Source organism: Marmota monax, unplaced genomic scaffold (genome assembly GCF_021218885.2).
Source record: "Marmota monax isolate L192 unplaced genomic scaffold, Marmota_monax_Labrador192_F-V1.1 WCK01_AAM20220418_F8-fsc00051, whole genome shotgun sequence".
Lineage (NCBI taxonomy): Eukaryota > Metazoa > Chordata > Mammalia > Rodentia > Sciuridae > Marmota > Marmota monax.
This window is the reverse complement of record NW_026695202.1, coordinates 3,507,406-3,522,833: the sequence shown is the minus strand read 5'-3', so window position 1 is coordinate 3,522,833 and position 15,428 is coordinate 3,507,406. Positions and strand designations below refer to the sequence as shown.

Genomic DNA, 15,428 nt, shown 5'->3' with positions numbered 1-15,428 from the left:
TTCATAGCTCGACGCATACAGGCCTTCTCAGGACGGTCGTGGATACGAGTTGGGGGGTCAGTTTGATCATCATCATTGAGGCAGATCTCTATATACATCACAGGTCTTAGTAACTGGTAGAGGACTCCGCAGCCGTCAGTATTCTTCACTCCACGTTCCTGCCGTGGCTGGAACCAAGGGAAGGATCACGTAGCTGCCTTGCCCAGGAGACCGTCAGTGAGCTCCGCCGGGTTGCACTGGATCTGCCGTCAGACCCTCGAGGGGGCGGGGTCCTGCCATCTGAGGGTGGGGCCTGTCAGCCAAGGGGGCGGGGCCGTGAGTCGGGGCCGCGAGTCTAGTCCCCGACCAGCGGAGGCCCACGCAGCGAGCAGGGCGGTCTGGGCACCCAGGCTGCAGGCAGCGCCCACGGGGAACCCCTCGCCTGCCTCCCGCGCCGCTGTGCGCTCCTTTCCAGCATGCTGCGGCGGGGCAGCCAGACACTCCGGCGCTTCTCCACGGGCCGGGTGAGTCCGGCCCCCGCGAGCGGCCCACCCTCACCTCGTCCAGCTTTTCAGACCCCAGGGTGGAAGGGCCCGGGCGGTAGGGCTGCGGGTGGGCGGCGATGCTTAGACTTTGCTAAAAGGAAAGGCAGCGTTTTGCTACTGGGAGACTTCGGAGAAAGGTCGGGGAATGGTCCTGGATGAGAATTGTCAAACGAGCTATTGTCTTCGATGGGGAAGCAGCTGCAGATAGTTTTTGAACACGTCAGATCTGGCTGAGATAACAAGGTGGGGACAGCCGCTTGGTTAGGGAAAAAGAAAGATGGATGGAGCAGTATACAAGTGAGACGGTAGTATCATGTCAGTTGGATCTGTTTTAGCCTCCTGAGTGGTGGAAGCGCTCTGGACTGGCATGCGGGGGCCCTTTCGGAAAATACCACTTAGAAGCGATGGCTGCAGGCGACAAGATTTCAAGGATTTCCAGGCGCTGCAGAGGCAGCCACGCTGGAACATATTAAATTGTAGCTCAAGAAATGAGCCCTGGCCCAGCCCCAAGGCTTGAAATTGCATCAGCTTGGACACGTTGCATGTGGCACTGCCCTCAGCACTTCGGGGGGCCTCAAGAGAGATGCCTTTCCGAGTTTAGGCAGACTGCAGGCTGTTCAGGGAAGAAAAAGAACTCCATCCCGGGCATATTCTCTCTTTTACAAGAAATCCACGCGCGCTGTGTTATGAAAGATACGGGGTTTTTATTGTTCTCTCTGCCAAAGCCATATGTACATATGTATATACACAGATGTAAAAAAGTTGGAGGGAGAGAGTGATGAGTAGCACTAACAACTGTCCCAAATTCGCATAAATTGTAAAACTTCTGTCCTCCTCCCATAAGCCTGAATAGTGGCAATTCATTTTACTCCTTATGATCAGTTCTAGTTACTTTGGGGAATATTCGCGTGTTATAAAATGCAAAGGAAAAGACCTGCTCTAGGACTTTAGCAGGGCTTTTGCTTACTCTACTAAGCAATGCTTTGGACAACTCCTTAGCTGCTTCCTCCACGTGGCACCTGGGGACTTAGGCTGGATGGCAGAGAGCAAGGGGCTTGTGCCAACACAGTTTCATTGGCCTTTTCTGTCAACACTTTTCCACGAACTGTCTTTTTTTGGAAAGTAGGAGGGAGTCTTGAAGAATGAAAGTGTTTCCACAGTGGAGTCTGTATAAGATCTCAGTTATACAGGGTGAACATCTCAGGTGGCAAATGATACAAGCAAGAAGCTGGATGTGAGAAGCACTGGCTTCCCAGGGTTTGACTCTTCTCAGGAGTACTCCAGAAAAAGCAGTGACAGATATGGCTGGGAAGAAGATAGGTTTCTCAATGGCCAAAAGGAGGACATCTAATAAGAAAAAAAAATTGGAGTTATTTTACTCTGTTGACAATGATTTGGGTGTGTTCTATAAGAACTAAAGTCACACATATACCTGGCTATGAATGTAAGAGCGTACAGACACTTTAGAAAACTGTTCCAGGGTTTCTTACATAGCAATCACACTCCTATGGGTTTCCCCAAGAGAAATGAAACTTTACATTCACCCAAAACCTATCACAAATGTTTATAGGGGCTTTATTCATAATCGCCCCAAACTGGAAAGAACTTAAGTGTCCTCAACTAGTGACAAGTTAAACTTGGTATATACCTGCATAAAATGGGATTTCACTCAGTGGGTTAGGTTAAGGGGGGAATGCATTACTGTTATAATGTGAATGAAACTCAAGTATGTATATGAAGTCTAAGAAACCACACTCAAATGATTTCATTTATCTGACATTTTGGAAAGGGTAAAACTATAGAGACAGAAAAAGGATCAGTGGTAATCAGGAGCTGAGAATAGGAGGGAGTGACTATCAGTGGGCATGAGGAACTCCTGGGAGGGGCTGGAACTCTTCTAGATCTTAATGTTTCAGTATCCGTGTCTTCAACTTGTTTTCGCATTGCCTGACCTGCTTTGATGTCTAGTCTGTTCTTAGAACGTCGAAATCCAACTTCAAACCATATTTAATTATCTGCTATGAGCAGTTTGTCTAAATCCTGAGGCTATGATATTAATAGAACTGGTATTGCACTTTAATATTTCCAGGCAGTCTTCTAAATGTTTTACATAGATACTCCTTTAATCACATCTCACTGAAGTATTGATGATCATTACACCCATTTTGTATATCAGGAAACTGAGACCCAGAAGCTAACTAACTTTTTGAGTCTCACAGCCAAAAAAGGATAAAATAATAAACAGGAAATAATCCCTGCTCTCAAAGAATTCATAAGTGTTTTTCAGCATTGGATAATATTACGTAATACACTAAATAAGCCAATATACCAACTAGGGAAAGGTAAATGGACAATAAAATACTAAAAGACACTCAACCAAACTAGTAATCATGGAAATACAAGCAAGATATCATTTTTCACTCATCAACTTGGCAAAAAGAGTGTGACAATTTTCTATGTTAACAAGTGAGAAAATAGTTCCTCAAAAACTCGAGAAGCAAATTTGATATTCTCCATTAATATTTAAGTGTAAAAATGATTCTGATATTTGAGAAAAATGCTACCACATGGGCTCAGGAAGGATGTACAGTATATTCTATGCTGTGACATTTGTAACAATGACATATTAAATGCTAAAATGTCCCTGTAAAGAAACAAACAAATAAATTCAGACATAGCTACGCTATGGAATATTGTACAGCAATTTTAAAGAATGAGCATATGTACTGATGGAAAGCTCATTATTTCATTTATATTATTTTTAAAAAAACAAAATAATACTTGGCATGTACATTTCCATGTATATAAAAGCTAGAGGTCTATAGAATGCTCACCAAAGTGTACAGTAGTAATTTTTTTCTCTGAGTTGGGAGTCATGGTCAAAGGGGACCCAATCTGTGATCTTACCTCTTCTTTTTTAAAAAGGAGATTATGTGTATATGTTATACGTATACTTAAAATTAATTTTTAAAATTGCTATGTCATTAAAATATTATAGATAAATGTTATGCACTGCAGTCCTGCCTCTCTGGTGGGGACTGGAGTCTGTCTCTGGACTCCAGCCCTTTGGACTTCTCCAGTTTCCTCAGTCTTTAAAATGTTCCCTGGTCACCAGCCTCATCCAGGAGTTATCTCTAGTCCCCAGGTGCTCATCAGACCCCTTCTTGCCTCACCTGTTAATAATCCCTTGTATTAATGTCCTTCTATCAGAAAATCTTTTATTCTCCTCTGATAAAAAAGATATTGGGGGCTCAGGCGTAGCTCAGCGGAACAGTGCTTGCCTAACATGCACAGAGCGCAGATGTCATCCCCAGTACTGCAAAAAAAGGAGGAAAAAAGTTGGCCAGCTATCCAAGGAAGTTGTCAACAATACCTTCTTTCCCTAATGATGCAATAGGGAAATAAAGTTGTATAAGTTTGTCATTTATGGTGGCATCCTGAGCCTGGGTTGAATCTTGCACAGATTTATTTCCATGAGAAGTGTAATTTGTTGCTTCTGACTATTAGGATGAGAGTTTGTTACACTAGGTAGCATCCTGTGAATACCGAAGGCCTGTTATTGAACTTTTTTTTTTTCACTTTCTCTGCTTAATTCCCAAACATAAGAGGTGTGCCTGCCCCAAGCCGGTTCACACCTCCACAGGGATGTCTGAGGGGCCTGGTAACATGGAAGTGCAGCGCTGTCCTCATTCAGTGACTCCTGTGGTCTTCACAGTAAGATCCAAATTATTTGACATAGATGAAGCCCTCCATGATGCCTTTCTGTAGCTTATCATCTGTAGCCACTCCCTGACTCCCAGGACTGGTCACGCTGTACCCTCTCATTCCCTCTGTGCCTGAAACTTCCCAAGGATGTCCTGTTAAGTCCTGTTATCCACCTCACCCTCTTTTTTTTTTCTTTTTTGGTATCAGGAATTGAACCCAGGGGTGCTTAACCACTGAGCCATGTCCCCGGCTCCATTTTTAATTTTTTTTTTTTCATTTTTAAGAGAGTCTCTCTAAGTTGCTTAGGGCCTCACTAAGTTGCTGAAGCTGGCTTTGAACTTGTGATCCTCCTGTCCCCACCTCCCGAGATCCCCTCTCTTTTCTTGTCCACCTCCAAGATGAATCTTCTGAGGTTCTGCTAAGGAATGCCCTTCTTGGGAAGTCCTTTCCCTCCCAACCCACACTGGTCTCCCACCCTAGTCCTCCTGTGTTACCAGTACATCTTTACTTGGGCATCTTCCCTGTTAATTGAAGAATCCCTGAGGACAGAGACCATTTTTTCCTTGTGTACTTAGCATAGGGGTCCCCAAAAGAAATACCCACAGAGGCCAAGCAGGTAAGACAAATGAGGCTGGGTGAAGGGAAAGACCGGGTCGAAGATCAAGGAGGCCACCATTGCTCATCTCTACCATGGGAATGTGAACCAGGATTAATAAACCTGAGTTTTCAAGAACTCCAACTTGCTGATATGAAACCTCCTAAAAACCCTAGAGCTCTTTTAAAAATGCTTTGAGGGCCAACGAGAATACTCCTTCTACCCACCCCAGGCCATTGATGTGCAGTCTCTACCATGCCCCAAGCCCAGAGCATGGCAAATCCTCCAAACATGCTAATTGGACTAATCTTACATAGTCAGGCCCAGTATGGGGCCTGTACACCAAATGCTCCACTAAGTGTTAGGTATCTTATTGTCTCAGAAAAATACACTTTGCTGTATTCTTTCGTGTAAACGTCTTTCGTGTAAAAACTGCCAATTCTCACAATTCCTAATGTGTATACATTTGGCCTTATTTGACACTCTGCTTAAGTGGTTCTGGCACGGACACATCTTCACAAAAGGGCTTCTGATCAGGGCAGACTCTTAGCACTGCACATTTGAGTTTTATATGAAAGACTAGGTACTGTCAGGTATTTTAATCTTTGGAGCATGGCCAGAGCCCACATTCCCCTGATTTCTAAGATATTCCATCAGAGAGCAGATTGTCTGGGAAGGCAATATTTGGGAGTTTCAAAAGCAAAACCTATGTTCCTTGCAAAAGGTTCCTATTGCAGATGTCATCTCTAGAAAACCCCAAGACACTAGGACTTGTCACCCAGATTTGGAAATGCTGTGTCATTTTGTGCCCCTTCCTCATTCTCACCAAAAAGAAGGCACCTACTATGAGAGCCCCTTGAACAACGGTGCTGTGTCCCACGTCAGGGCCACCACAGTGTTCTCTTAGAAGGGCTATGAACTGTTTCCGACCACTGACCAAACTGTTGCCATATTTTCCTTTTGCAAAATAAAAAGGGGTGGGAGGGCAAGTTGGACATGGTGGGATGTGTATGTAGTCCAGCTACTCAGGAGGCTGAGGCAGGAGGATCACTTGAGGTCAGGAGCAGGAGGCCAGCCTGGGCAACATAGAGAGGACCTGTCTCTTAAAAAAAAATGGGTGGACTTTCAACACAGGAGAGCCCCAGAAGCACATCCACTGAAGCAAGATGGGTCTGAGTTTCAATGTTGTCTTATTCCTGATCAGCTCTGTTCTTAGGCAGTTTACGAAACTTCTCTGGGTCCTATGCCTTTTCATTTGTAAAAAGGATCACTCTGGGCATTAAAGACCTGTAATAAGCAGTTGATTATTTTTGTGGTGGTGGTGCTGTGTACTGAGTACACACTAGGCAAGCACTCTACTACTGAGCTACACCCCCAGCCCAATAAAAAGTTTTTGACTTAGTGAAAACAGTTCAATATAGTACCTGGCTCATAGAACATTCCCAATGGAGCTAACCCTATCATCCTTCTTTCTTTCTTTTTTTTTCTTTTAACTGGTCTGTCCTACACACATTTATTCATTTTTAATTGGAGCTTTCCATACATAAAGGTGGAATTCACTGTGGTATATTTATACAACACATAGTGTAATTTTGTCAAATTCATCCGACATTTCTTCCCCTCTCCCATCCTTCCTTCTTCCCTCTCAGTTTCCTATTCCACTAAATTTCCCTCTATCTTTATTTATTTTATTTTACTGGTTCTTTTTAATTACACATGACAGTAGAATCCATTTGGATAAAATTATATAAGCATGGGGTATATCTTACTCTGATTAGGACCCCATTCTTGTGGGTGGGCACAATGATAGGGTTCCCTTAGGTATTTCATCTGTAGACATAGGAAAATTATCTTAGATTTATTCTACTGTCTTTCCTATTCCTCTCCCCTCCCTTCCTTTCCTTCCCCTTTATCTAATCTACTGAATTTCTCTTCTTCTCCTTCCCCCCTTTATTGTGGTTTAGCTTCCACATATCAGTGAAAACATTTGACCTTTGGCCTTTTGGGAATGGCTTATTTCCCTTAGCTTGGTAATCTCCAGATCCACCCATTTACTGAAAAGTGTCATAAAGTCTCATCATTCTTCTTTACCTAAGTATCATTTGTGGCATTATGACAAAAGCAATGGTTAACATTTACCAAGTCTTTCCTTGTGCCACACGATGCACTAATGCCATACAGATTTTATCCCGTGGAATTCTCAGAACAACCTGAAGAGATAGGTACTATTATTCTGATTTTAACTGATGAGGAAAACTGGGACCCCACTCAAGATTGCACAGCTGGAGTTAGGGGAAAACTAACCCACGCTGGGATAATAACTAGAGTTAAGACTCTCAGACCTGCCACTTGGTAGCTATTTGACTCCTGGCTGTCTTTTTTTTTTTTTTTTTTTTCCAGTTGTATATGGGCTCAATGCCTTTATTTTATTTATTTATTTTTGGGGATTGAACCTAGTGCCTCACACTTGCAAGGCAAGTGCTCTACCACTGTGCTACAACTCCAGCCCTCTGGCTATGTGTTAACACCTCTGTGCTTTAATTTCTTCATCTGTAAAAATGAGTCAAGGTTGCCATCTCCCACAGTCCTTGGGCAATCAAATGCAGTGATATGTGTTAAATACCTGGCACATACTAGCGTCTTATTAGAGAGCTTGCTATCATTTCCTCTGCTTCTTCCTCCTCCAAATTCTCCAGGGGTAGAATCTGTTGTTTGGTAAACACTCTCTATGGAGAGTCCCAGACTTTAGTGTCCCCATGGTCACCGGAGAGTTCATTAAAATGCAGCTTCCCTGGCCTTTGTATCTGAGGTGGGGGCCTAGAGTTCACATTTTAAATATATCTTTCCCATTGATTTTACCTAGTCAAAGCTCAGATCACACTTTGAGAAATTAGACTGAAAAACATCCCTATCCAGTCTTTAGAATCCTGCAAGTTTCTTATAAACATAATTGACAGTCATAAAATCTGAAAATTTTCCCATGTTACAAACCCACGTTGGGGCCGAGCAAAAAAAATAGTGGTAGAATTTATGCTGCATGTTTAAGGTCCTGGGTTCCCTCCCCAGCAGCCCCCATCCTCCCCAAAGCTTCAGCTTTGACATTAAGTTCAGAAAGTGTTTCAATGAGTACAGTATTTTCAAAGACACTGACATGATTTCTTTAAACATTCTTTCTCAGGGAGTATCAAATTTGGAATTGAACTTCAAATAGCCAGGTGACAGCTGAACAGCACATTACATAGACCTCAGCTCTATTCCTGAGGATAGACAGGAAACACAGGAACACACAGGAATTCTTGTGTTTCCTGTGTTCTTGATTCCTGTGTGTTTTGAAAGTTGTATGTTACATGTCTTTACGTATCTGGCAATGGTATAAAGTATAGCCAAAAATTTTGTAAGATGGCCAACATGTAGGTCCTATTTCAAGTAGCAGCATTAATTATAGGATATGAAAGTAGGATATTTATAGAACATTTTGATTTGGGAGGGGATACTGGGGATTGAACCCAGAGGCACTTTCCCACTGAGCACTTTCCCAGTTCTTTTTATTTTTTTTTTAATTTGAGACAGGGTCTTGCTGAGTTGCTAAGGCTGGCCTCAAACTTGTCATCCTCCTGCCTCGGCCTCCTAAGTTGCTGAGATTACAGGCATGCACCACTATGAAGCCCATTTTAATTTTTTGAGAAGAGGAAATTCAATGCTCAGCTATGCATTATATGTAGGTGGATTTGCTGTTGCTACACAGTTAATCTGTTTGTTTGCGAGTATTTGTTAGACCCTAAAGCTTAATTTAACTTACTTGGGATATAAACTTTGGTTGACCCTGGAAAAGGACTTTTTTTAAAACTAAAACCATAATTGTTTAATTATCAGTTCAATTACAAAGAAGATGTGTCAGGCATCATTTTAAGTTCACAACTAAAAAGAGTTGTTATCCACACCCTTTAAAAAGTGGGAAATAAGGGACAATTAAGTTTCTTCATAATTGGATTGTCACAGTGAAGCATTACCCATTTTGGATGACTTTCCAGATCATTAAAGAATCCCATTTAGATTGAAAGGGGAAAAAAATACATTCAAAAAATAATCCAAGTAGTGCAGGATCCTATTTTAAAATGGAAGAAGATAAGGTGGAGAACTGGGGAGCTTGGCCCTGTGTCAAGAAGGGAAGTGCTCAGAAGGTCATGGTGCTCTGATCACCATATCCATGCCCAGGACCCTGCACCCATCCTCCCTCACCTGAAGGTGCTCATTGGGGCCATAGAATGGTATAAAATGAGGAATAATGAAACAGCATAGTCCTCATGTCAATGTGTGACCTTAAGCATAGCAGAAAGCCTCCACTTTGGGAGACATCTCAGAAGGTGTAATTGCTCAGAGAGATTCCTCCAAAGTCCACCCTCCAGCGTCACTCTTATCTATGTGGTGTACATACTTCCTGATAACCACTGCATTTGTGCGTATCAGTTTTGTCACAAAGAGCATGGAAGAGATGGGTAGTAATAGTTCATTGTAATGGTTTTATTTTTTTAAGAGATTTTTCTCATTTTTATTTTATTTATTTTATGTGGTGCTGAGGCTCGAACCCAGGGCCTCACATATACTAGGTGAGCACTCTACCACTGAGCCACAACCCCAGCCCCTAATGATTTTATTTTTAAGTGCATATGTGTGACCATGGGATGCACCTGACATTTCTTTCTTTTCTTTTTTTTTTTGGCACCAGGAATTGAACCCAGGGGTGCTTTACCACTAAGCCACATCCCCAGCCTTTTTTTTGTTTTAATTTTTTAAAAATGTGGATAGACCTTTCTTTCTTTCTTTCTTGGTGCTGGGGATTGAACCTAGGGCCTTGTGAATGTGAGACAAGCACTCTACCAACTGAGCTATATCCCCAGCCTTTATTCATTTATTTATATGTGGTGGTGAGAATCTAACCCAGTGCTTCATACGTGCTAGGCAAGTACTGTACCACTGAGCCACAACCCCAGCCACCCCCAGCCCCCTTTTTAAATATTTTATTTAGAATTGCTTAGGGTCTTGCTAAGTTGCTGAGGCTGGCTTTGAACTCAGGATCCTCCTGACTCGGCCTCCCCTACCACTGGGATTACAGGCATGTGCCACCTCACTTGGCCTGCACTTGACATTTCTAAGCCTCAGTTTCTTCATTCATGAAATGGTACAAAATGAGGAATAATGAAACAGCATCAATGTAAAGATTAAATGAAATGATATGGAGGCCTCTGTCCCTTTTCTGAAAACTTTGGGGCCAACTATGATTAGAGTTCAGGATTATTCATATTTGGAAAGTTACTATAATATATAGATCATACCTTACAGAAAATTCCCAGCAGGCTCTGGGGTGTTAACACCAACATCAGTTTTTTTCTTGGGGCAAACATATGACTATTCCTATAGTCTTTATAAATGTTATTAATGACTATAAATGGTGTATGTCAATCCAGGTCTGATTTGAAGTCAAATGAGTTTGTGCCAAACTTAGAAGAAACCTGTAAGGACTATAAAGAGAATTGCATTAGATCAAACCAGGTTGTAAGGCCAAATGAGTTTGGGGCACTTACCAAGAAAAAATATAGAACACATTTTATGAACATCACAGTTTGTGGATATTTTATTGTATCTCTCAACTTCCCAAATGCATTGAATTCTAGACTATTTGAAAAAATATAGAACACAGTCTGAAATAGAACAAGAGCTTTAAAAAGTTAGAAATCTTTGACTTAAACATTAGGAAATCTGTGCCACACAGTGCAATAGGTTTATTGCATATTACATCCTTTACTTCAATCAAGGGCTATGCTTTTGACCCCGATGTTCTACTAGATATTGGCCTTTTTGAGAGGTCAGAGGTGAGTCCAGTTCTTATTCCTACATTTTAGGGACACCTTTCCCAGAGTTAAATTCCTTTTAACTATGACAAACTTATTTGTTTACACCTGGTTCATTTCACTAAGAAGCTGAGGTTGCTTATAAGAATACATGCAATCCCAGTGATTAAACTGAATAATCATGGGAATTGGAACAAGAGAAAATGGATGAGACTTAGGTGTGGAAGTATTTTTACTCTCATGTTCATGTATGGTAGTCTGGGTTCAGTGTTATACATCAATAAAAATTTTACTTTATAGACCTTGGAGCCTTTCACAGTTCCCAGGTCATCTTGCAAGACTGCAGATATCCAATATCCCCTATCCACGTTGACATCTGCCATCACCGAATTTGCTTCACAGGTTTTTTTCAAAAACAAGCTGAAGTTGGCACTTATTGGCCAGAGCCTTTTTGGACAGGAAGTCTACAGTCACCTCCGCAAAGAGGGCCACCGAGTAGTGGGGGTGTTCACAGTTCCAGACAAGGATGGCAAAGCTGATCCACTGGGTGAGTGCTCTTGGGGTGCATGGATCAAGAACTCTCCAATCCGGGCTGGCGATCAGAGCTGGTACAGCAGCTCTGCATTGCTCACAATGTGCATGCCCTCTACTTGTTATTTAGCCATGACCTTGGCAGGGCTTCCATCTCATGGGCCAAGGTAGCTGCCTCAGCCCCAAGTAAGTTTGCATTCCAGCAAGCAAGAAGGGCAAGAGGGGAAGTTGAGGTTAAACTTTTATTATGGGCATAATCCAGAGGTTGCATTTGAATTTATTTGCAGAGGAGACAGAGAAACAGAGATTTTATTGGGGGGTGTATATATGTTCAAGTCAGCTAAGGGAATCCATTGCTAAAGGATGAATGGGGGACTAGTACTCTCTGTCGTGTACATGGGTTTCAGAATGGCAAGCATGTGACTTTCAGACCTCATTTTAGAAGGGGTCCTGGGAAATGAACTCTCCTTGGTGACTGGACCCAGGGTGACCAGCCCATTTTCTGTTGGCCATGACCGTTTGAACTCAGCACATAACTCAGAAGAAGGAAAAATAGCAATCTGGTTTTTATAGGGTACCCTGGGAGATGGTACAGCATGTGTTCAATCAGCATATGTTCTAGAGTCAGGGGATTAATGCAAATTCTGCCACTTACTGTGTGACCTCAGGCAAGTTGCTTACTCTTCTTTCAGTTCAATGGTACAAACCTCAGGTGGCTGCTGTGGGGGTTAAAAGAGATAATGTACATCAAGTGCTCAGCAGTACATCAGGATCCTAATAAGCAATCAATAATGACAGTAGCTAATCATTCTTGACATATTAGTTGATTGGGGAAGCCCAAAACAGATCTGGGGCAGCCAGAAACCAAAATAGGAGATGGGCACCTTGGTGCCTCAATCCGGTCTCTGGAGTACATTATTTACAATGAACATTCACAATGAAGATCTCTCTCCTCTACCCCATTTCTCTTTCTCATATAATCTTCCACATTTTTCTTCAATTATCACACTTCAAACCACCATCTATCCATTTTCCTGTCATCTGACATGTGAATTATGTTTCTTGAACATTTTATGAACGTCACAGTTTGTGGATATTTCACTGTATCTCTCAACTCCCCAAATGCATTGAGGAAGGCCTCACCTTAGTGGCCAGAGTCCTTCAGGACCTCCTTAGGTTTTAGAACTTGAGTTTTGTGCTAGAGTCATCATCTTCCCCCATCAATCTACCCTAGTCAATTTATTTAAATGATTGGATAGGGAAAAAGGGAAAAAACACACAAAAATGCAGACAAAAAGATTTAGTGAAGGTTTCTGGAAAGATCTAGAACAGATATACACACATATGTATATACACACTTACATATACTCTATTATAGAATATGTAATAGTATACATAAAATATTTATTTTATCTGTTTATAAATATTATCAACTGTGGATTATAAAAATATATAGTTGTGTATTAATATACCATAATATATTAACACATTAATATATTAGTAGATAGTATATTGTATAATATGTCAAAGTATTTATTAATAGATAATAGTATTACTATAAAATATTTATATGTGATATTTAGGTGAATATACATACTTAAATCAATATGTACACTTAAGATATACGATACTTGGTAAAAATGACATTTTATTGTGAAAAAAAATAGGCTTGCCTTGTCTGTCCTTTGGAGGGCAAATTCATTTTCACAGGGCGTTAGGATGAGTCATTGTCTGGGAAGGGACAATGCTTGGATGGAGACTTTGATCTGTTTGGTCTTGGCTAGATCCTTACAAATGCTGAGTGTGTCCCCTCCATTTTTAGCCCCCCTCCTTTTCGCAATGGGCAAAGGTGCAACATATGCAGCCAAGGAGAGAGATGAAGGATGTCCACGTGCTTCTACTCTTTTCAATGCTTTATTCACTCAAATCACTCCATACAATTTCACTTGATTGGTTATTAATCAAGAAATTGACAATCCTTAATGCTGGGCACTGCAATAGACATAATCAATTAAAGCAAAGAATTCTAAGTTAACTCTAAGCACTGCAAACACATTAATCATGACAGACCTATTACAGACATCCCCTCTGCATGCTAAGCTCAAGTGCCAGATCTAAAGTCTTAAGGCTTAGGTCTTAAGTCCAGCAGATGCACACTCACTCAGTCCGCATCAATCACATCAGCAACCGGTAGAGGCTTCTCCTGGTGTGGAGTTGACGGATGGCTGAGGAGATGGTCATGAGGAGATGTCGCCGATCTCACTAGGGTCGAGAGGCTGCTGTAGAATTTGAGAGCAGTCAGGACGATGCAGAGGATCAGACAGGTGATGAGAAGAGTTGGGATGTCAGTCCAGGTCCTCATCAGGCTCTCCAGCAAGTGGGCATCAGTGTCAGCTGGCTGAATGTCTGTCCTTTTGCCCTATCATTTATACTAAATTTTGGAGGTTCTGCTCACCCTTTGGGTCCCTATCAGCTGTTACCAGGTTTCTTAGAGATGTTTTACATTTCAGAGCCAAGCCATTTGGTTTGGTGGCTTCCACCCTGATTTTACACTCTGATCCTTATCAGGGTTAAAGCAATGATGTGTTTATACTAAGTGACTTCACTCTGACTCTTGTCAGGGTTGTGGAAAGTGACTTGTTTATACCAAGAGGTTTGTTTATGATGTGTTTACCAGGCTATGCCTGATGATGTATTGGAGGGCTCTATAGACTTGTGCCTGGGGAGGATGCAAGTTTTTAAAATGGAGTTGCTTAGGCTAAGGCCTAAGGCCATCCCTACACTCCTCCACTCACTTATCCATTTGGTGAACCCGGGAGAAGGAACTAGACTAGTGCAGCTCACCAGCTGTAACCCTTCATCTATTGGTGTCTACCTGTTCAGCAGGGAGAATATGTTGGGCTCTACAGTTTGTTCTGTATGGGGAGGGGGAGACCCAGGTTTTCCAATGTTCCAAAATTCGAGCAGGTTTAATTTGGGAGTGACATACTGGCACGTGGCTCCAAATCTAACACTATTACATTTGTTCTGGAGTCAGGGGATTAATGCAGACTCTTCTACTTACTGTGTATGACTTCTGGTCTAAAAAGAAAAAACTTCCATTAAAATTTCAAAATATTATCTAGTCACAAGCTCTTTTTTTGAACTATGTTTTTTATTATATTATTTTATTTATTATGTGATGCTGAGGATCAAACCCAGTGCCTCACAAGTTCTAGGCAAATGCTCTGCCACTGAGCCACAACCCCTAGTCACGAGCTTTTGGGTTCAAACATATTATGCCTTCAATAGACAAATGTCACTCTATAAAAACAAATGATGCAATGATAGATGTCAAATTCTGATCACTGTTGTTCACCATGGTTTATTTGTACATGTTTCATGAAATGTAAAATTGCAATGTATGAGTTGAGAGCAATATAAAAGTTGGCTAACTTTTTAAAAATGAAAATATTTTCTTTTTCATGCTCAGCTTTGGCTGCAGAGAAAGATGGGACCCCTGTGTTCAAGTTTCCTAGATGGAGGGTCAAGGGCAAGACCATCAAGGAGGTGGCGGAGGCCTACAGATCTGTGGGTGCCGAGCTGAACGTGCTTCCCTTTTGCACGCAGTTCATCCCCATGGATGTCATTGATCACCCCAAGCACGGTTCCATCATTTACCACCCGTCCATCCTGCCCAGGCACAGAGGAGCTTCTGCTATCAACTGGTGAGGTTTTTAAAAATAACAGACGCTGGGCCTATTTCCATTGCCTACGGTCTGGTTTTTTTTTTTAACCTAGGTGATCAATAAGCCAGGTATGCTTGACAATTGTGAGGTCCTGAGCAGTTGCTTCTAGTACATGAACTCCCCTGAGATCTTGACATACTGCATGAACCAGGACAGCATATCCTACAAGGATAGTCAGTAGGAACTATTCCAGTGACTGTAACTAGGCAAACAGAAGTTCTGTGGTCAGATCAGGTTGGTTTATGCTGGACTGTTTTTTTGTTTTGTTTTGTTTTGTTTTTGTTTTTTTTTTTGTGATACTGGGAATTGAACCCAGGGCCTCACATATGTTGGCAAGTGCTTTCCCACTGAGCTACATTCCTGGCCCTTATGCTAGAATTCTTTATCAACGGGCTTCCTTGAGTTTTCACTGTGAACTTTAATTGAGCATTATACTCTCTGAGAGGGAATCTGAGTATAATGTTCCACCAAAAAAACTTGACCACAAATTTTTTTT

At 41.8% G+C, this 15,428-nt stretch overlaps 1 protein-coding gene across 1 annotated transcript in view; it reads left to right on the top strand.

The window, feature by feature from the left end:
- Window positions 1-331: 331 nt before the first annotated feature.
- Window positions 332-15,428, top strand: part of Aldh1l2 (aldehyde dehydrogenase 1 family member L2) — a 55,424-nt gene continuing 40,327 nt past the window's right edge. Inside the window, exons 1-3 of the mRNA XM_046429358.2 lie at window positions 332-503; window positions 11,076-11,220; window positions 14,677-14,911. Of these exons, the coding sequence (XP_046285314.1) occupies window positions 456-503; window positions 11,076-11,220; window positions 14,677-14,911 (428 nt within the window). The 5' untranslated portion in view covers window positions 332-455. The remainder of the gene's footprint in view (window positions 504-11,075; window positions 11,221-14,676; window positions 14,912-15,428) is intronic.